At 44.5% G+C, this 21,816-nt stretch overlaps 1 protein-coding gene across 2 annotated transcripts in view; it reads left to right on the top strand.

Moving 5' to 3' along the window:
* Positions 1-21,816, top strand: part of TANGO6 (transport and golgi organization 6 homolog) — a 753,370-nt gene that overhangs the window by 309,961 nt on the left and 421,593 nt on the right. For both annotated transcript variants that reach the window (XM_085637713.1, XM_085637712.1), the window contains exon 12: positions 6,747-6,881. In XM_085637713.1, the coding sequence (XP_085493839.1) occupies positions 6,747-6,881 (135 nt within the window). The remainder of the gene's footprint in view (positions 1-6,746; positions 6,882-21,816) is intronic.

Here is a 21,816-nt window from a genome sequence, read left to right as displayed (position 1 = left end):
AGTAAGGAAGATACTACCGGTCAGGAAGCGGGAGACTTTTTCCTGGGTTTCCTGCCGTTTTGGGGACCAATGGTCAATAGTAGGAACCTGAGACAACTGACTCGTGTAGATAAAACGACTGTTAATGTAACGGCTGGTGCCCTTGGTAACTTGACAGCTGAGCTCCAGGCGGATCGCCTCATGACGTTGCAGAACCGTATGATTCTAGATGTCATACTTGCAGACCGCGGTGGGGTATGTAAGGTTATCCAATCAAGCTGCTGTAGTTTCATACCAGATACCGCTCCGACAGTCTATCAGGCCATTTCCAAACTGCATAAAATTTCCGAATCCATTCATGTGGATAAAGGAGATTGGTCGATGACGGAGTGGTTCTGGGGACTGATATCAGCTTGGGGATGGAAGATCCTAATAGTCACTGGGACGATCTTAGCCATCCTTTTCCTGTTCTGTCTATGTATACAGTGTGCTCCTGTAATGTGTAGCCTCTGTGTTACATCGTGTGTAAGGAAACCTGTATCAAGGGACGAGCTAAGCAATAGGATGATGCTACAGCAACATCTTCATGACTTTATGAATATAGACCTGGACTCGGATTAGTATGAGTATAGTTATTGCCTATGTAAGGGCAAAAGGAGGGTCTGTGGTACTGTAAATTTCGGAACCATGTTGGTAGCATGGCCCTACCATGCCGATTTTGGTATCGGCGGACCGCAAATGACTAATGCGATATGTATGAGTGTTTTTGTCACGTTTCCCCGATGTGTTCACCGTGTATGCAATGCTACATATTAAACCCTCGGGTTCCATTTTGAAACGGTAACCATTTTGTGGTTGCCCTCACATAGGCTGTGCACTAAGGCCATGCCCAGGCCTAAAGGACACGCAATCCTTCTGTGACTTCTTTGTGACCTGTGCAAACTGACTCCGCTGCCCGAGGTCAGTCCTGTCCGGCCGGTTCCTTTTACTGCGGCCAAATGGGATTAGCATCAGGGCCCGACCCATCATAAAGTCGTGCTTCCCACACAAACCCTGACTAATCTCTTTCACACCTGACTCTGTTTCCTACTTTATGGCTTGTTTTACGAGGAGGAGGTGCCCGTTTTATTGGGGTCTGATGTTATCTGATGAGGGTTCTGAGCCTCGCTGGGTAAATAATTATGTGCTGACCGAGATGAAATGTGGGATTATCATCATGACTTTGCTCTTTCTTTGAAGCGAAAATATGTGAACGACCACTTGTAAAATAGGGGCGGTGTTGCCCAGAGCGTAATATTCTGTATATAAGAAAAGACTGGTTTTTGGTTGGGAGCAGTCTCCTGAGAACATACACTGTGTTGTACTTCTCGGATACCTGTGATTGGTCTGCAGCCAATAAATACGATCTTTGACTTCACCTAGAAGACTGTGTTTCTGTAGTCTGAAACAGGAAGAACTCGAAGTCTTCGGGTGTGTCCCCTGGCACCGCTGGGTTGGTTCTGAAAAACCCAGTACTTCAGCCCCCGCACAACTCCCTCGGCGTCTCTGAACTTAAGTAAACTTAAGTTCAGAGAGACGCCGAGGCCGGGAGAACTGACAATCATGTCAGTCAGTATGACGTCAGACTGCCCACCCCCTTCAGAGTCTGAAGGGGATGGGCGGTCTGGCGTCATGTTGACTGACAGGCATTGTCTGGGGCAACAGGCGGCAGCACACAAGTGAGCATGAGTGGGGACGGAGGGCGAATTTTTGCGCCGTGCCCAGTCATGCGCTCTAGTGTTTCCACAGGCTGGCGCATGCCCATTAGGAGAGCGAGGGTTGAGCCAAGGCTCAAACCTCGGTCTCCTAATGGGCAGGCGGGCTGAGCGTAAGCCTGCTCTAAGCCAATCCTGGCGCTGCTCCAGCGCCAGGATTGACTGAGAGGGGTCTTGCCAGCAGTGATGGGCTGTTCCAGTGTAGGCCCCAGATTCCAGAACGGACCCGAGGCGGCGCGGACCTGCTCAGGTAGGATTGATTTTAATAAAATCATTTTAGTAGTACGTTATTTAAAAAACCCCACCCCCGTGCGACACCCCCCACCCCCCACACGAGCCGCGACTGCGTCAGGCCGTCTGTGTCTCTTTTGAAATATGCATTCTGAACCTAAAGGGAGCTCACTGTTTGTTTTTGGACGTGGTACAGAGCTAACATTGTCTGCATTAGTAGCATTACCCGGACATTTATCTCGAGCGAGGTTGGTTCCTTGTGGTGTAACTGGAGCTCAGGGCCAGCGCTAGGCATGGGCGAGCCCAGGGCACTTGCTTCTGCTGACCTTACCTCCCAAACTGCTTTTAATCACAATTCAGACCTCTCTATACATCTTTTTGTTCTCTTCCTTTAGTATCTTATTTTACTTCTGTTTCACGTTCTCCTTCTCTGTGTTCTTTCTCCCTAGTACCGGCCCCTCACTTCTGGTGCGAATGGGCAGGAAGTGCGCACGTGCTGTCACCCCGCGCGCTAGATGTTACAGGAGCTTCTGTAGTGCGACATGCATAATAATGTACCGTGCGAAGTAATTCAGTGTGTGTGGACTGCATACATAGCTATGGTATGAGATAGTGTCAATGCTTGCAGCCGGACAGCCTCTGGGCGCTACTATTATTTTTTCGAAAGGATGCGTCTGCAGGCAGCGATTTTTGTAATAGTTCGATATAGCAGGGCTCTGGGCTGGTTAGAGGAAGGGCGGGGGTATGAGAGAAGGACGTACGGGGACGTAGAAGGCAGAACAGAGGGAAGACTGGAAGAGTCAGTACCCCGGGCTTGGGATGAATGATGCGAAGTGAAAGTGGGAGGCAGTATTAAAAAAAAAATGACTACATTTTAGTTGTTCTTGTTTGGAGTTTTATGTAGCGCGAACTAGATCCGAAGGTATCAGAGCGCTTTACATGAGCACCAGTTGCGTTACAGACGGACATTGTACTACAGAGCTGTTCAGCATTGTATGTTCCGTGTAAAGATTGTAGAGTTAGAGACGAGTCTCTCATCGCATGCATATGTGTGATAAAATAGCGTCCTCACAGTCAGTGGCTTCGATGTGCGCCGGATGGATAAAATGTGTATTTGACGTTTCTTTATTTCCGGAGGGAAAACGCTTGTGTAAAATCATCCTGTTTTGATGACCGTGTTGCATTGTCCCTGTCTCGCTGCGCTCACGCAGCCGTCTGCAGCAACTTTGGGCCAGACATGGGTTTCCCAGCAGTTGATATATTTTGTAGCTCCAATATCCCCCCAAGCCTCATTACCGGCACCTAATGAGACCCCCTTTACTCCGTGACGTGCTCCATCTAATTAAGGAAATCGCTCTTCAATGCTGATTATTTCATTTGCAGCCATAATTATATTTATTTCGGCTAAATCACAGTTTAATCGAGACAAAAGTGTGGTTGTGAGTTTAGGCGGCAGGGGCTGAAGAATGAAGGCAGCAGTGGCTGGGAGATAGCTCAGCATTAGTACATGTGAAAATAAAAAGATTAATTTCCACTGGTGGAACAAAGCAGATTGAGGCACATTTATGGAAAAATGTCACGTAATAAGGAGTGGTGAAAATGGCCTGAAAGAGCAGTAAATTAACAATATAAATGGGAGTATGTGAACTTGATTTGTGCTCACTTCAACGTTTGCCCAGAATGCATAGACATTCATACTGACAGGAAGGGCGCACAGTACAACTTTGCTTTCTAAAATTTGCTTGGAAATGCACCATTTTCCCACTCTTTTTTCAAAAATTTCTCAGGATGAGATCCCCCCTTAGGTTGTTAGGGCTCGCTCACTACACTCCAACTTAAATTTTACACCACACCACTTTCAATTGTCACCAGCCGCCACTGGCCTAATAGCAGACACTTTTGCAAAACTGATTCTGGTATTCAGGCGCTAAATTGGTACTTATGAAGTTCGATTTTCGCCCAAACAGTGTAATGTGTATAATTGTTTTTAGGGCATTCGTGCCCCTTATGTCGGTGTGAACGCAGCATTTAAAGGTGTGCATCTACACACTGCGCAGCCGCGGAGTCTGCCCGGATCTGTTGTGTGCTCACGGGTTAGGAAGAGGTCTAAGCACTTATGACTGCATACAGCGCTATGAGGGCCTTGTTTATGTGGGAGCTCTGTTCAAATATGGGTTCCACGCTTTCTTCCCACACATTAGGGCTAGGGAAATATCGCTGGGAAAGAGCTCTAGCGGTAAATTTGCTGCTGGATTAAAATATAGTATTTTTTCAGGATAAAACTGCACAAACCTCTTTCTTGTATTGTTTTCATTGTTGGATTAAAACTTCCTTGTCTCAAGCACTTATCTCTTATCCTCAAATAAACACGCTCTCTGGCCCCCTCTTTGAGGGGGAGGAGACGTGGTGGGGTCGGGGGCGGATGTGTTTGGTGAGTTTTACCCAGAGGGGCTCCCTGGACAGCGGAGCGGGCCCCGTTCTCATGTAACCACCCAAGGTGAAAGCCCTTCTTTAATCTCGGCGGAGGGGGAGCAGTGACTGTGACCGGCCCGTGGAGCCTGGGCCCCTGTACAGTAAGCTTTGTCTTTCAGCTACTTCTTATAATTAAGGGCTCATCTTGAAACCTAATATACAGGCCGGGGAAGGAACGCACTTATCTCAAAATGAGGGGGGCTTCTATGGGAATGTTTATCTGCGGCCTAGCAGCAGAACCGCAGATCTACTACGAGAGCTGAGGCATGACGGGAACGGGAGAGGCAAGCAGCAGCGCTGCCTTCTCAGCGTCGGTTCCATGGCGCGCGCCTGCCTGACGCGGGGTGGCGTGCCGCGTGCTACGGCGTTTTGGTGAAGGGTTCATAACATGGAAGCTGAACAGCAATTTTGAAAGCACTAGTGCCAAGCGTAACTCCGGGACAGCCCACCAAAGTAGACGCGGTAAGTGGGTGAAAAGTGGAGCCCATTTGAATCCAGGTCGAAAGTTATAGGGACATTTTTGTGAGAAAATCTACATTTCAATTGGAAAATTCAACAAGTGAGAAAACAATTAGTGTTTGTGTTCTGCTTATTTACACATTTCTATTTTAACCTCAATTGAAACAGTAAAGTTTGCCATCTAATCTTAACCATAACTACTTTTCTTTCCCCAACTCAGTTTGTGAGGCCTCTTAACCCTGTTTTAAGGAAGAATGGCAGCAAACCTAGGCTACCTATTGTTCTTAAATACTCTAGCTTAAGATCTTTCCCTTAACCTACCCAAGCCTTCCTCTTTCGCGGGCCCTCAACCCCTACTGTCACACCATCCCTATGCCTAACCATAACCTGTACCCTATTTAGCCTGCTATGCTTCTCTTACCCAGATCCTGACCCTAATCTTAGCTAGGAACTACCCATCTCCTCATCCTAAAGAGTTTTGCCAGTCCTAAATCAATCCCCATCCTCCTCATTCTCCTACCATAACACAATTGCTTTTTACTTTTTAAATGGTTCCAATTTTTTGTTTTTTCTATTTCAATTGGGTTTATCATGTCTTACACTAAAAGAAAAAAACATACACTGCTGCAGTATGTTTTTAAAATAATAAATCGTCCTGAAATAAGGAAATTAAGGATGAAGTGTCCAATGAAAGCCTGTTAGCCATGTGTCGTGTGGGTGGAAAGAATATCTTCCATGCTGCGTACACAAGGGTGTCCACAGTGCCATGGTATCCCTGCGACTTGGGGTGTTCAACATCGCTCAAGAAGAGCTGGATCCATCCTAGATTTTCAGGATAACCAATGGGTATGCAAATGAATTCTATTTATTGTAATTATGTGCAATTTTATGTTAATGTGGGGATCATGCAAATCTATGATGGATCTGGATTGTGTGTTAGAAGCCCTGCACTAGAACAGTATGCATGATATATTTACATACAATGAAAAATCATTGCCTGATTTCTAATATAGAACATTAGCACCCTTATGCATCAAGCCAAAATCCAGTCGGTAAAATACCGATTCCTTATTAGCTCCCGGTATTAAGTAAAAAATACCCAATCCCAATGCATCAACCCAAAAGCAGAAATCGGTATTTAAGGAATCCTTAAATAGCGATTCTTTAAATAGGGATTCCTTAAATACCGATTCCTTAAATAGCGATTGCATTTAAGGAATCCCAAAGTGAGATTCCTTAAATGCAATGCATCAAAGTTAAAAAATTAGCGATTTCGCTAATAAGGGGAGCAAATTACCATGAAGATGAACTGCATGGTAATTTGCAAAAACTTTGAAAAATGCACTTTTGTGCATTTTTCAAAGTGTCATGTTGCGCACACACATGCCCTTAGAGCATGTGTGTGTGCAACATATGTGCACATATCATTTTCAGGGGTGCAACAGGGTGTCCTTTTGACACCCTGGCACCCTTGAAAGTGCTCCAGCTATTAGCGATTCGGTAATACCGAATCGCTAATACAGAATGGCCTTACATTCATTCCTATGGGCCTCCAAGCCCATAGGAATGAATGGGTAGGTATTCCTTATTACCGATTCGGTATTACCGATTCGGTAATAAGGAATGTTAAGGAATCGCTATTTGAATAGCGATTCCTACATGCATAGCCTTTTGCTATTCCTTATTAGCGATTCCTTATTTTTCGCTAATAAGGAATCGCAAATGCTAATGTTGATGCATATGCCCCTTAGTTACATAAATGATGTTTTTCAAAGGGTAATCGTTTTGTTTCAAGGGATAATGTAAGTGTAAACCTGCTGCTGCGTCTGAAATCTGTTTTTGTCTATTCAGGTGGTGGACTTTGTGTCAGCAACACTGCAGCGGGCGTGCATCAGCCTGGCACAAGACCCAAATGGCACAGTGGAGGCGCAGACTCTCAGCATGTCCATGGGGCTTGTGGCAGCTATGCTGGGAGGAGCCGTGCAGGTGAGAGATTTGAGGACATCGTGGGGGAAAGAGAGTCTGTATTGTGCTCTGTAAAGTTGCGAATACATACAAAAATGGATGGGTTGATGGAAAGGGGGTTTATCATGTTTTTTTGTTTACATGTCACTTGTTACATTTGAAATCTTTCAAAGTCTTGGCTCCTGATTTGGCTGTTAGCGCCGAAGCACAGCTCATTCTGTGAATTTGCTGGCTCGTCCACTTCTACACCTCACTGACTGCTGACTGCTGTTTAAAGTGCTACACTCACCCCTAGCAGTGTTTAAAGATGAAAGAATATTTTAATACTTTGATATTGAACCCAACTACTGTCATCAATCCAAATTTGACTTACTTATCTGCACTCTCACTTTATAGCGTGTTCCACATATAACAAAACCAGGCAAACCAATGCACTTTATCATTCATCAGCAAGTATGGTGGGAAGATGAGTGTTCTAGATCATCAGTGCTCAAACACATATTCACTCCAGGACTGTGTGCCCTCAATGGCACCGCCTGTTTGGTGTCCCACCGGACCTCCCTTTTAATCCTCCTTTATTAATATTTTATCATGATTATATCTTGCCACATTGAGGAGTAATCATTTCTCCCAACTTATTGTTGTTTAAGTCATGTGTTTGTCATTCCATATTCAAATTCAAAACATTCAGATTAATTTATTGAGCCATGACCACAATGCATTTTGGACTCCAGTTGGTCCTTCATCAGGAGGTGTCTTGTCAAACAAAAAGAAAGCAATGTAGCCAATGATTTAATCACATATGTATTTCCTCATTCTTCCCCATGACTAATACAACCTATTATTTTTCACATACTTAAAATTTACAAAAAACTTATTAGTGATGGTAAATTACCCTCAATTGGATATACTTGTAATTTCCAAGAAATTTGCCACAAATTCATTTCTATACCTTCCTAGTAACCATCTGCAATGATACAGTGATATTTAATTCACTTGATGCCTCTGTAATAGTACCTATTAACCACTTCTCCACATCGTATTTAACTACACGCTAGCCAAGCCAAGACATTGGACTAAAGCAGATTCAAAAGGCAACGGTTTATTTTCAAATCAACCCTTGTCCTTTCCTGTGCCGTCACTGAACTACCTGAGTGTAAAAAAATAAATAACATGCGTGTTATTCTCCATTATTTCTTAATTTTTTAAAATAAACTTTTAGTTTAAAGGGATATCACATAGATAGTACCATTCAAGAATCTCGCCTTAAACATCATGTCATTTTGTCTCCCTTGGTTGTGTGGGGGCCTAGGTAAACCCACCATAGTTGTACGTACAGTATTAGCTCAAGCAACGCTAGAAAACAGTAACATTAAGAAAATCCATATTGCCATGAATCCAATATACATCAAAATGAATCCCCCACCCACTCCCATCTGCTCTTGTACTAAGCCACTATAGTGCACTCCGCATAGGGTCACCAACAACAGGCTTCTACTATCCATGGCATTACGACCTGCATCTCATACCCCCCCCCCCGCAACCCCCTGAGCGCATCTCTGCTCTCCAATACATAGGCATCCTGCTACCGAACATCGTCACCAAATGTGTCCAACCCCGGTAGCTTTCTCAAGTCAGTCAGCATAGCAGACCAAGCATGTACATCCTCCTCCAGTTTATAATCTCTACGAACAAGTCTCATTCATACCTCTTCTGCAACTGCCCATTCAGAAACCTCTTTCAACCATGCTGCGTACATGGGAGGTGTCCTACTAAGCCATGCTATCGCTATACTTCTCTTTGCCAGTACTAGCCCAAGGAGAACAAATCTCCTGCTCAGTTTCATCTTTGGAGGGACGGGGAGGGGAGCAGGCCCAACAATATTTGACTGACCACCACCTGCATGTCCCATTCCGAGGCCCTTATTAGGTTTTGTAGCAGTTCACACCAGTACGAGGACAGGGACTGGCAGGACCACATCACATGGGAAAAGTTGGCCACCGGAGCCCCACAGCACAGGCAGCTCACCGGACAAAAGCCATATATACCCTTAAGAACTTGTTGAGTAAGGTATGTCTGGGGTATAAACTTGTGGTGTATAAGTTTAAACTGTGCATTAGGGCTGATCGTCTTCACCCCCTCATGGACCTTCAACCAGTTCTTCGCTGACAGTGGTTCCCCTACTGTGGTCTCCCACTTGGTCTGAACTGGTAATACCTCCAATGGTAAGTCATCCCAGAGAGCTCTATATAAGTGGGAAATCAGTCAACGCTCCTGGGCCATTTCGAGAAGCTTGATGCATGCACTGGACTGAGATGATTCATCGGGAAAGGACGTCAGGGCCGTCTCTAGGGCGGTGCGATCGGTATGTATGTATGTATGGAGATTTCTAGAGCGCATGGCTGCCCTTGAGCGTCCCAGCGCTAGTAAATGCACCAGAGAGTTCAACCGATTGCGGAGCAGATGATTATGGGAACAGCCATGTCTTTAGTGACTTTCAAAAAGGAAGCAGATTATGTTGGGCCCGGAGGTCGAGCGGAAGGGTATTCCACAGTCTGGACGCATGAAAGGCAAAGCGCCGGCCTCCTGAACGAGCTTTCCTTATCCTGGGAATTTGAACCAGATGGGCGTGCGAGGATCGGAGAGTTCTGGTGGTGGAGTACGGAACCACAAGGTCCTTTAGGATAGACGGAGCCTTTCCCTGAAGGATTTTGTGGGTTAGGCACAAGGCCTTAAAGTGTACCCTTTGCTCTACGGGCAGCCAATGCAGAGCTCTGATCGCTGGTTTGGCAGAGCAGCGGATCTCAGTATTAGTAAGAATCCGAGCAGCAGCGTTTTGCACTACCTGTAGTCTGGCAATCACTTTTTTGGGTGCTCCGAGGTACAGAGCATTACCATAATCCAATCTGGATAGGATAAGACCCTGTAAGAGGAGTTTCCTTGACTGGAAAGGGAGCAAGGGGAGGATCTTGCGGGTGGTGCGTAGGAGACCAAGGCATACTCCAGCCGTTTTTCTTGCCTGGGTGCTTAAGGTGAGATTTTGATCAAGCCAGATCCCCAAACTTTTGATTTCAGCTTTAGGGGTTGGAGGCGTGCCCATGCATGGAGGCCACAAGGACTCCGGCCGGAAATAGGATTGGTCGCCTAGCACCATAATCTCCGTTTTGTCGCCATTGAGTTTTAGATGTGATGAGTTCATCCAGCTGACTATGTCCCCCAGGCAGGAGTGCAGATCTATATCAGGGTTATCCTGCCGACTGAGGAAGACAACCAGCTGGGTGTCATCCGCGTAGGTCAGAAGTTTAATACCATACGGGATGACAATACCTTCTAATGGCGACATATACACGTTGAAGAGCGTAGGGCTTAAAGATGAGCCCTGAGGTACTCCGCAGCGTATGGGAGTCTCCCTGGAGATGAAGTCACCCTCCGCCACCTGGAAGGATCGGTTGTAGACAAAGGATTTTAGCCACAACAGGGCCGTGCCCGAGATACCAAGGTCACGGAGTCTCTGGACCAGGATACTGTGGTTGACGGTGTCGAAGGCCGCGCTGAGGTCCAGAAGGATCACTGCCACTGATCCTCCTGCATCAATAATTTTTCTAGCCTCTTCGACAACCGCCACCATCGCTGTTTCCGTACCCTGGCCCGGGCGGAATCCTGTCTGTGAAGATTTTAGCAATTTGTTAGTTTCCAGGTGATTAGAAAGCTGGCTGTTAATGAACTTTTCAGCTATCTTACTCACGCATGGGAGCAGGGAAATAGGCCTGAAGTTGGCAAAGTTGTTAGGGTCGAGATTGGGCTTTTTGAGTAAGGCCTTGACTATCGCTTTCTTCCAGCTTGGCGGGACCAGACCGCGTTCTATAGATGAGTTTATCAAATTCACCATGGGTGCCAGAATGGTGGAAGCAACTTGTTTGAGGTGTCTGACTGGTGCTGGATCAAGCGGGGACCCGCTTTTGAGGGATTGGAAGATGGGCCGTAGGGTTTCTTCACAAATAGGGAGGAACCTATCAAGTTCTATGTTCAAATTCTGAGTCGGCTCTGAATAGGTGGATGAGGGATCATTGGGAGAAAGGGGGGGGAAGATGTAAGAGGATATTTTGAATTTTTTGGTCAAAAAACGTAGCTAGCTCATTACAGTGGTTATCCGGGAAATTAAATGTAAGAGGTGGCTCAGGAGTTTTTAAAAGTTTTTTCATGATTTGAAACGTTTCTCTAGACGAGCAGGATGCCTTGCTAATTTTATCATTGAAAAAGACTGTTTGCGCCTTTTTGAGGGCTTTTTTGTAGGTAAGAATAGCTCCTTTGTATTCCCTTTTGCTGTTGAGATCGAAGTCTTTCCTCCATATTCTTTCTGCTCTCTTGCAGGTTTTTTTTAGGAGGCGGATCTCATTAGAAAACCACGGGGAGGTGGGTTTTTTCCTAGGTTTTAGATACGTTTTTTTTGGCAAAACAGTGTCAAGGGAATTTTCAATCCATGACATAAACTGTACGTCCGCAGAATGGGGGTTACTGTCAGGCCGTGGCCTGGTGTGTTCTAGTACACGCATCCATTTATCCTGGTCAAGTTTCGGCCAGGGGCGAGAGAGTCTGCCCAGTATTTGGTTGGGGGGAGAGTAGATCTTAATCTGCAGGCTGAAGGGAATAAGTCGGTGATCAGTCCAGGGCACTGGTATAGGTATTCCCACCCTAAGATCAGGGAAATTGCAGAAAATAGGATCAAGCAGGTGTCCCAGATTATGTGTGGGAAGATTATTTAATAGGTGAAATTGATGGGCTGCAAGATCTAAGATCAAGTCGGATGCAGTAGCATCGTTGGTGTTATCAAACTGGACATTGAAGTCCCCTAAAATTAGGAAATTGGGCCGCGTGCTGGCCAGGGCCAAAGAACATTCCAAAAGAGAGTTATGGAACTGACCCATGGCTCCTGGTGGGCGGTAAATAAGAACTCCTGAAAGGGAGTTACAAAGGGAGATTTGAATAGTGAAATGAATGGGCGCTGACTTGGGGTGGGGGTGTCATTTTTGCAAGTATATTATCATTTTAAAAGCAACTGCTGCTGTGTTCCTGGCCTCCAGCAATTTTCAGGCAGCAATTAAAATGTCAAGATAACTCCTGTGATTAATGGTCTTCCTCGAAAGAGACCGGAGGTTTGTCTAGTGGAAGTTTTGACTCATCCTAAGGTAGCACAGAGGGTTAATGCCTGCTGCTAAGAACGTGTACCATGCTGATAAATTGCATATATCAAATCAAAAATAACTTTATTTGGTTCAAATGGACCATAAAAGTATAACATACAAACAAAATGAATAAAATGTACATGTCGAATTTGTACAATAATATGGCTCATGACTCAAATACTCCACAATTATAACAATAATTTAAAATTTGAAATTCTAAAAGGAAAGCACCAATCTCATTTATGTTTCATACCGTTTCCTTATTAAAAAAGCAATTTTAATAACATGTAATACTGCGGTACAGATAACTTCAGTGGACAAGGAGCGTAAGAGATTAAAATCCTGCTGATGGTTACGGGGGCGGGTTTCTCTCAACATTGGGATAAGAAATCGTGCCCATGGCTCCTTGTAAAGTGTGCAGAATAAAATAAAGTGCAAGGTGCTTTGTTGTGCTGAATTATTGCAAAGAGAAGGGGTAAGGTTATTGCACCATCCAGCCTGTTTGGAAAAGGCCACTAGAAAGTGCAGTGTGCAAAGACGGAACCTAGTCAAAAGGAATCGGAACTGTACATTTGTAGTAAAAGACAAATAAAATTGTTGACATAAAAGGGACCGATCTAAATGAGGTTGCATCCCTGATTGCCGCCGGCGATTGTCCAACTCAGCAAAATATGCATCTTTTATGATCAGTTTCATGTTGGTATGGATACTGGCAGGATTATCATAATAATGCCCTAGGCCTATTTCTTTGAATTTTCTTTTAACAAAACTGAGCCATGGGATAGCCTCGGCATTATCCAGAGTCATACAATCCTTGATAAGTTCCCTTGTGAGCTTTAAGTCTTCCGACAACCAAACTTTAGCCCAAAGGATCAATGAGGCGATGTTGATTCAATCCGCAAAAAAATCCATCCCTACCTCAGAGTGGCAGAAAACTGTGGAGGCACTTTTTGAAATCATCAACAATCTTTTTATAAACTTATTTTCTAGCGTTTGTGGTTGTGTACTTTTGTGGTATCCCTATACTCCTGCCCCGTAGGTAGCACCAGACAAGCATTTTGATTTATATAGAATGATCAATTCCACTACCGGCTTGTGGCCCAACTTACATGCGAAGCGGAAAAGACTTTCCACTGCACGGCTAGTATTCTAAACCCTAGATGTAATAAGATGGTCCCAATTCAGTTTGTTATTAAAAACATTCCCCAAGTAAGTGAACTTGGAGACATTGTCAATGGTCTTGCCCTTTACAATACATTTTCCTGATTTAGTTTGACTTGGGCCTCATACCATAATGTAAGATTTAGTAAAATTAACTTTTAGTTCCAAAGCTAACATAAAATCAGTTAAAACATTCAGGGACTTCTGTAAACTATTTGCAGTTAAAGCCATTAAAATCGTATCATCCGCATACGACAGCAAAGGGACCGATCTGCCTCCAATGCTGTGGAAGTCTAATTCCTGATCTATTAGCGATGATTCTAGGCCATTTGTGTACAAAAGGAAGAGAACGGGGGCCAGTATGCACCTCTGACAAACTCCCTCTGTAGAAACAATGGGCCCTGTCCTCTCTTCCCCAGGGCCAAATCGTATGGCTACCGTAGTGGACGCATGCAACCAACGCAGGAGGGTAATGAGAGATTCCTAAAAAACCATTTCCCCCATCATGGACCACAGTTTTTCCCTATTGACCGTGTCAAAAGCACTGGACAAGTCCATGAAGGCAAGGTGGATTGACCCCTTCCTCGCCTTCATGTACTTGCCCATGCAAATTGCATATAATGTAAATAGGTCAGTGGGTTACTGCCTCTGTAATAGAGCTCCTTTTGTTACTTGTCGTTTATAAGACAAAATCCTAATATAGAACATTGAGCTATTAACTGTCATCAAAGAGCTAAATGCAAACTGCAAGGTTTATGTTAGAGCTATATGTTTTTGCCCAGTCTTTCATTATCCCAGTCTTGACAAAAGGGTTCATTTGGGTAGAAAACAATTCTTATTATTAAAGAGAACTATATATTGCCTACCAGTATCAAGAACATGTCGCTCCTACACAACACCTTGTAGTCCTGTCTGATGTAACATTTCGTATACACTAATTTACACACATATGATTGGCTGTGTGCAATGTATGTGATGTAAAGTGCTTTGACACCTTACACTGGTATGAGTGGTGCTATAAAACTAAATGAATCTGAGAGACTGGTTATGGAGACTTGAGGGGCACTGTTAAAGGGTGCTAGTGAGGGAATCCATGGTAGAGGTGGTCATTGGGGGGGGCTCCAACAAACGTCGCACAGGGAGCCACCGGTGTTAAAGCCAGCCCTGAAGGACGGCCACATCTCCCGCGCTATGGCTGAGATTTTAATATATTAGAGATATTGACACAAGCCCAGAGAGAAGGAGTCCACAGCCTCCTCCCTCGTGATAAATTGCCCTCCTGGGGAAAGATTACCTATCACTTCACAGCCTCCCTCTCTCAACTTTCACACCGACCTGGAGTCGGCAATCTGCAAGAAAGGTTGCACTGCCCACAATTGCCTGTCTGGGGCATAAGCACCCGCTACAAACTCTGCAGACTGCTCTCTCCCACACACCCGCTACAAACTGAATAACATATGGAAAGAAGGAGGGGACCCTGCAAACAGACATGAGCAGAACTGCTAGCGACCTTTCTCTGTGAGTACCCTTCAGAAGTCCATTCTCCCGGTTGTCCTCCGGGTCAATCCAGTGGACTGCATGCTGTAGCTTGACCGTCATATAATAAAGCTTCAGATGTGGCTCCTCATGTCCCCCCCTGTCTTTACATCCTCTTCAACATGGCAAGTCTGATGCGTCCGTGCCTGGCGCCTCAAAAAGATGTCCACAATCAAGCCATCCAGAGAGCGAAAATAATACCTGGGGATGGTGTATAAAGTACTCTGTAGGATGTACAGACAGCATGGTAATATTATTATCTTCACTAATCCAATCCTGCCCATAAGGGACAGGTGCAATTCCTTCCAGAATCTGATTGAGGCCTGAAGACCCTCCACCACCCCTCCCACATTGAGAGCCAGGTATGTTGAGGTCGTATGCATCAAACGGACCCCCAAATAACAGACATCTGTCGTCACCCAGGGGATCCCCACCTCTGGGAGCTCATCCATGGGAATCCCCACCAGTTTTCCTAACAGAAAAAGTTTAGATTTATCCGAATTCACACAACTCCCCGAAGACATGCATTGCATTAAGCAGAATGGGCACCGAATAAACTGGCAGCTTCATATACACCAGGACATCATCAGCGTAGGAAGACCACATGATTAGTCTCCCCCAACTATATCCCCCACGGTCCCAACACCCGGCGCAAAGTTTCCACCGATGGCTCCATAGCGATGGCAAACAGGAGTGGTGAGAGAGAGTATCCCTGCATGGTGCCCCTCCTCAATAGAAAAGACTGAGACCACTCCACCAGAGCGCACCCTGGCGCATGGTGCAGTGTATAGGAGATGGACCCAGCCATAATCCCACGGCCCAAGCCCCTCTTCTGGAGTATGTGCCATAAATATGTCCAAATTAGAGAATCAAAATCTTGCTCTATGTCCAGGAATACCAGAGCATACTCATCGGCCAGGAGTTGCGGGGCATGGTAAACATGAGCAAAACGTCTCAAGTTATGAAGGGTGTTGCGTCTTAGAATAATGTCAGATGGATCCTGGTGTATCAAGGCCAGCAAATGAGGTAGCAGGTGCGCCGCTAGCACTCTGCTAAGAATTTTCATGTCAATGTTCAGGAGAGATATTGGGCTATACGAAGAGGAAAGATCCTGATCCCTGCCCGCTTTGCGCTTCACGCATGAAGGCAAGCAGAACACCGGAGCGCAAGGCCTCCCTGCTCACCTCCAGAAGCCAATTGGCCACCACGTCAGCAAATTTATGGTAAAACTCCAGGGGCAACCCATCGCTGCCTGGGGTTTTTGTGGTTTTAAGATGGCTAATGGCTGCAAGGATCTCCTCCTTGGTGAGTAGGCCATCTAGGGCCCCTCTAACCTCTGAGTCAAGGCACAGGAGCGAGACATCCGTCAAAAATCCCCGCAAGTCGTCCGAGGAGGGGTGCAGCGCTCAGTATACGCGGTCCAAAGATTGTCACTAAATACCCCATTTATCGCCTGTTGTGTACAAACTAAAGCCCCCATCGCAGTGAGTAACAGCAATATAGGGGACTCTCGACCAGTCGGGCCAGCATTGCTCTCGTCTTACCACCCTCCATATGTAGCCGCTGCCTATAGCCCAAATGCGTTTCGAGCCTGCACCAACCCTCCTAAATTTTGTTCTTGACTGTGCACCAGTCCGTCAACCTATGTAGGGTAGTAGGAAGCACAGCCTCTTATTTTTCCCAGTGTCAATTCATGAAGATGGATATCGTGCTCCAAGTTATTCTATGTCCCACTACTCATTTGGATTCTGGTATACATGCTTCACATCGTATTTAACTAAAATTAAAGGCAAAACAATTGAAGGGCTGCTCACCGTATCCCCAAATTCTAATGTGCACCTTCTCAGCGTTCTGAGATCCATTCTGGTGATATTTTGCATAACTGCAGTTTCTTAAGAGCTCGACAATGGTAATACAAATAAGACTAATGGCCTAATATAAATCAGTTGATGCCATATTGAAGTGGCTCACCGAAATGGGTGTACGGAGTTCCTGAATGTCATAGTTGCTGCATGAAATAATTAACTAGTGGTGTTTCAGCTAAATGTAAACACTGAAGTAAAATGTGCAACTTTACCTCGCAAACAATTCTTAAAGAAATGGGTTAACAAAGTTGCCTGGCTTGTTTAGGGACTTGTTGAATACGCCGCACCAGATATTCATGTTATTAAATGGAAATGTCATGTGACATTTCTAAGGGGGACAACAGTGTATTTATACATCAATATTACTGCATGGTCTAATTGTGAAAAGTAAAAATAAAAATTGAATATTAAATAGAATGTACAAATTAAATTTAAAAAAAATAATGTGGGCAACTTTTTGACAAGGTCACGATTACTTCCAAACCATTCCAAAGAAAAGTCTTAGAGATAATAAGACTAATGAGCTTTGCATGGTCCTTTATGTGCCATGTAAAAGTGACTGCACCTAATCTTTATATATGAAATGTACTTTAATGGAAATAGAGGTGACGCAGAATATTTTAACCAGACCACGAAGGTGCCATGTAGAATAACTCTGTTTAAATAGTACTTACCCCTTTTTAGGTCTCAGCCTGGCGAAAGCAGCGCATGCGCTGCTCTGCCACGCAGAAGACTTTTGCAATCGATACGATTCCAGCGTGCACGCGGGGAGACGAACGAGACAGAAGATGTGCATGCGGGGATTGGATGCTTTACTGGCGGCGTAATACACTAGGGACTTTTTTTTTCGCCGCCAGTAAAGGCAGTCCCCGCTTGCACATCTTCTGATCTTCTGTCCGTCCCATGACGGGCCGCGCTTGTTAACAAAGGTTAACCAACTGCGTAAAGCAGCACAGCTTCTAAAATTGTTTCAGAAATGGCGTCGCCCTGATCTTTAAAACACCTGCACTCATTTCGGCAAGGGGGCTGTATTCACTTGTATTCATTTACACCCTGGTTACGTTTTGTGTAAAGTTGAACTGCCGTTGCCATCTTTTGTTATCTTTTATTTACATGCCTCGCTTGCTTATGAAATGTATGCCTACGTGTCACAGACCACACATGGCGTTCTAGTTTGGACTCCGCGTTTATTCACGATTTTTTAAAAATTGTTCAAACAATAACATGGATAGTGATGCATCGAATGAAAATAACTAGGTTAGTCAAATACTCGTAAATAATGATTTCTTCAAAAAAAAAAATCATTTAGCAGGTGGCGTGGTAGGGTCGTGAATGGCAAAGTAACCATTTCCGCATTTCCGTGTGTGCATAAACTACACTATGGAAAAGTTATATTATTATACACATTTTATTAAAAACATCCTTCTGCCCACCAATTCCTGTTTTATTAGAAAGAACACGATTCTGTTTCCTTGTCTTATTTGTTTCACGGAGGTTGTTTATTAATAAAGGATGTTATATGGCAAGTTAGTATTTTGCAGCTTTCCTTTCTTGCCCCTTGCAGCTTGTGTTTCACTGCCACACATTCATTAATTATAGGGCTTGCAGACAAGAGGAAGTCATAGGTTATTAAACAGTAGGGTGCACAGATGTCTTAAAGTACCGGAATATAGACTTTGCTTCAAAAGTCAATGCATTAATGGCACTTTTAAATTGCAAATAGAAATGAAGGTATTGACATGGGTCGGTTGGGCTGCTTACATAGGAATACCTTCGATCACGGGGATGAAGACAACTTTCCGACTTATTTTCAGTTTATTTGCATCTGATGTAAAAGAATATAGCAAACACATCCAAGGAGAAAACAATTACTTAAGAAAAGCGTGTCCTCTTACCAGTGTTCGTGAAAGCAAAGTAGGCGTTTGCCAAAGTCAAACTCACTCTCTACTACTCACTCTCTAATACTCTACTACTCTCTACTACTCACTCTCTCTACAACTCACTCTCTCTGCTACTCACTACTACTCAATCTCTACCACTCTCTACTACTCACTCTCTACTACTCTCTACTCACTTTCTACTATTCTACTCTCTACTCACTCTTTACTACTCTACTCTACTACTCACTCTATTACTCTCTACTACTCACTCTAATCTCTGCGACTCACTCTCTACTACTCTACTCACTCTCTACTACTCTCTACTCCTCACTCTACTACTCTCTACTACTCACTCTCTACTACTCACTCCACTCACTCTCTACTACTCTCTACTCACTCTCTACTCTACTACTCACTCTCTATTACTCTCTACTACTCACTCTCTACTACTCACTCTACACTTCTCACTCTCTACTACTCTACTCACTCTCTACTCCTCACTCTCTACTACTCACTCTCTACTACTCCCTCTACTAATCCCTCTACTACTCACTCTACTCATGCTCTACTACTCACTCTACTACTCTCTACTACTCACTCTCTACTATGCACTCTCTACTACCCTCTATTACTCACTACTCTACTCACTCTCTACTACTCACTCTACTCTCTACTACTCACTACTCTCTACTACTCACTCTCTACTACTCTCCACTCTACTCACTCTCTACTACTCTCTACACTACTCCCTCTATACTACTCTCTACTACTCACTCTCTACTACTCACTCTCTACTACCCACTCTCTACTACTCACTCTCTACTCACTCTACTACTCACTCTACTACTCACTCTCTACTACTCTTTACTACTCTACTCTCTACTCACTATTACTCTCTACTCTCTACTATTCACTCTCTACTACTCTCTACTCCTCACTCTACTACTCACTCTCTACTACCACTCTCTACTCTCTACCTCTCTCTCTACACCTCTCTACCTCTCTACCTCTACCTGTCTACCTCTCTACCTCTCTCAACCTCTCTCCCTCTCTACTCACACACATATGCATATATATATAAATTCAAATACAAGCCCCCGCGAAATTTGTAAAATATTGACAGTCGAGCGCAGTACTGGCAGGAAGAAGGCATTCGCCGAAACGCGTCCCAGGCGCGAGACTGATGCTCAACACGCTATGATTTTAATGGTGGAAAATAAAGCCTGGCTGTTGCGAGATCCCAGCTGTGTCAGACCTGCTTTCTTAAAAGGAGGTGGGATTGGTGGTAGTGTTTGTGCAGAGGTCGGCTCCGCAAATTTGGCACGCCTCTCGTTAAGGAGCTCCGTGACGGCCGACAAACTTGTGGTTTGATGCTGGAGGCATGGCGCGGCGCCCCCCCGACCTGAAACTTGTTTTGGCATTGGGGAGAGAGCAGCGGATCACCGCTGAAGGGATCAACAATACAGCTGGACACTTCCACCTTGAATCCTGCTTAGTTGAAACAAGCCGGGACTTTACATAGACAACGATGTCGTAGCTTAACACAAAGCTTGGGCGAGGTACTTACTTACACCCACAACTGTTTAGGATCAGCGGTCTTCAACGAGCAGGAACGGCATTTAGGGGCATGACGAAGGAGAGAAAGAGGAAAGGCACTCACCTTGTGAACTTTCGTAGTCCTCTTTCTATGCAAACAACGCTGCTCCAATGAGGCTCCTTGGTGATATTCAAATACAAGCCCCCGCGAAATTTGTAAAATATTGACAGTCGAGCGCAGTACTGGCAGGAAGAAGGCATTCGCCGAAACGCGTCCCAGGCGCGAGACTGATGCTCAACACGCTATGATTTTAATGCTGGATGGTGGAAAATAAAGCCTGGCTGTTGTGAGATCCCAGCTGTGTCATACCTGCTTTCTTAAAAGGAGGTGGGATTGGTGGAGATATATATATATATATATATATGTATATGTATATATGTATGTATATGTGTATGTATATATATATATATATATATATATATGTATATATATATATATATATGTATATATATATATATATATATATATGTATATATATATATATGTATATATATATATATATGTATATATATATATATATATATATATGTATATATGTATATATATATATATATATATATATATATATATATATATATATATATATATATATATATATATATATATATTCCAAAAACTCAGGTTTCCCGCTTCCCCGGAACCTTTTTCCAATAGAGCGCACTCAAAGCCATCAGCGTTTCGTAAGCAATATTCCATTTATTTCCGTCTCCACTGCTTACAAGTAGACAAACGCGTTGGCGCACCTAACGTTTGGTCTATGAGTTGAAACGCCTTAGTAGTACTCGCGTTTGTCCACAACACCCTCATTCTTGTTTCCGGATAACAAGTCTGACGGATTTAAAACCTACCTAGGTCTATTGATATAGGTTCTTTCAAGCTTGATAATTATAAAGGTTATTGAACCCTTGTGCTACTGAATACTTCAAGTGTAGCTTGTCCTTATGGCGGTAGATATTGCGGCGCATAGCCGTGCAGCTCTGAAACGTAATTTGACGCAGTATGGGGTGCCGGACACTGGTATGAACGTCATCTTTGTGGTGGGAGCCGATGCGGCTCATCCCTATGAGTTGTTCTACTCTTGGGTGACGATTCCGGCGGTGGGGGATGATGACACCTTTCATTCTTACACTGCCGCTGCCGTGCCAGCGAACTATACACCGTATAGGACACAGGAAATACCAATATCTGCTTGGCAGCATCATATTTGGTTTAATGGCGCCCTTCCCCATGTGGTTATACCGCCGAGAATGGGCCCTTTATCAATTGCAGGGGCCACTTGGCCGGTACTAGCCGGATTTACGCCTCATCCCCGTTACCTCACGGTGACGGTAGCTGAGTTGCGTGTACTACACACTGCCCTAATTACGGTATATAGGGCGTTAGTGCAGTATGTGTCGCGCAATATGCAGGCGGGGGCACCTGCTGTTGCGGGACAGCCTACTGATCATCACGCGGTGGTCATTAGTCCTGTTATGGTTAATTATGTTATGGGCAAGCGCCCCCAAAATAGGGATGATTTCCCCTTTTGGCTTGCTGAAAAATTTGACCAAATAGAAGCGGTTTACCCGAATACTACTCCTGTGGAGAAACACAGGATCCTCACCATTAGTTTGCCTAAAGACTTGGTCCCCCACATAGATGATTGTGTAAATTGGGGCAAGGTCTTTGCAGCGACGTATGCGCAGTGCTTTGGCACTCCGTCTATGTTGCAGCTGCCCTCCGTTATCAAAAGAG

Source organism: Triturus cristatus, chromosome 12, assembly GCF_964204655.1.
Source record: "Triturus cristatus chromosome 12, aTriCri1.1, whole genome shotgun sequence".
Taxonomy (NCBI): domain Eukaryota; kingdom Metazoa; phylum Chordata; class Amphibia; order Caudata; family Salamandridae; genus Triturus; species Triturus cristatus.
This window is presented reverse-complemented; position numbering and strand designations above follow the sequence as displayed.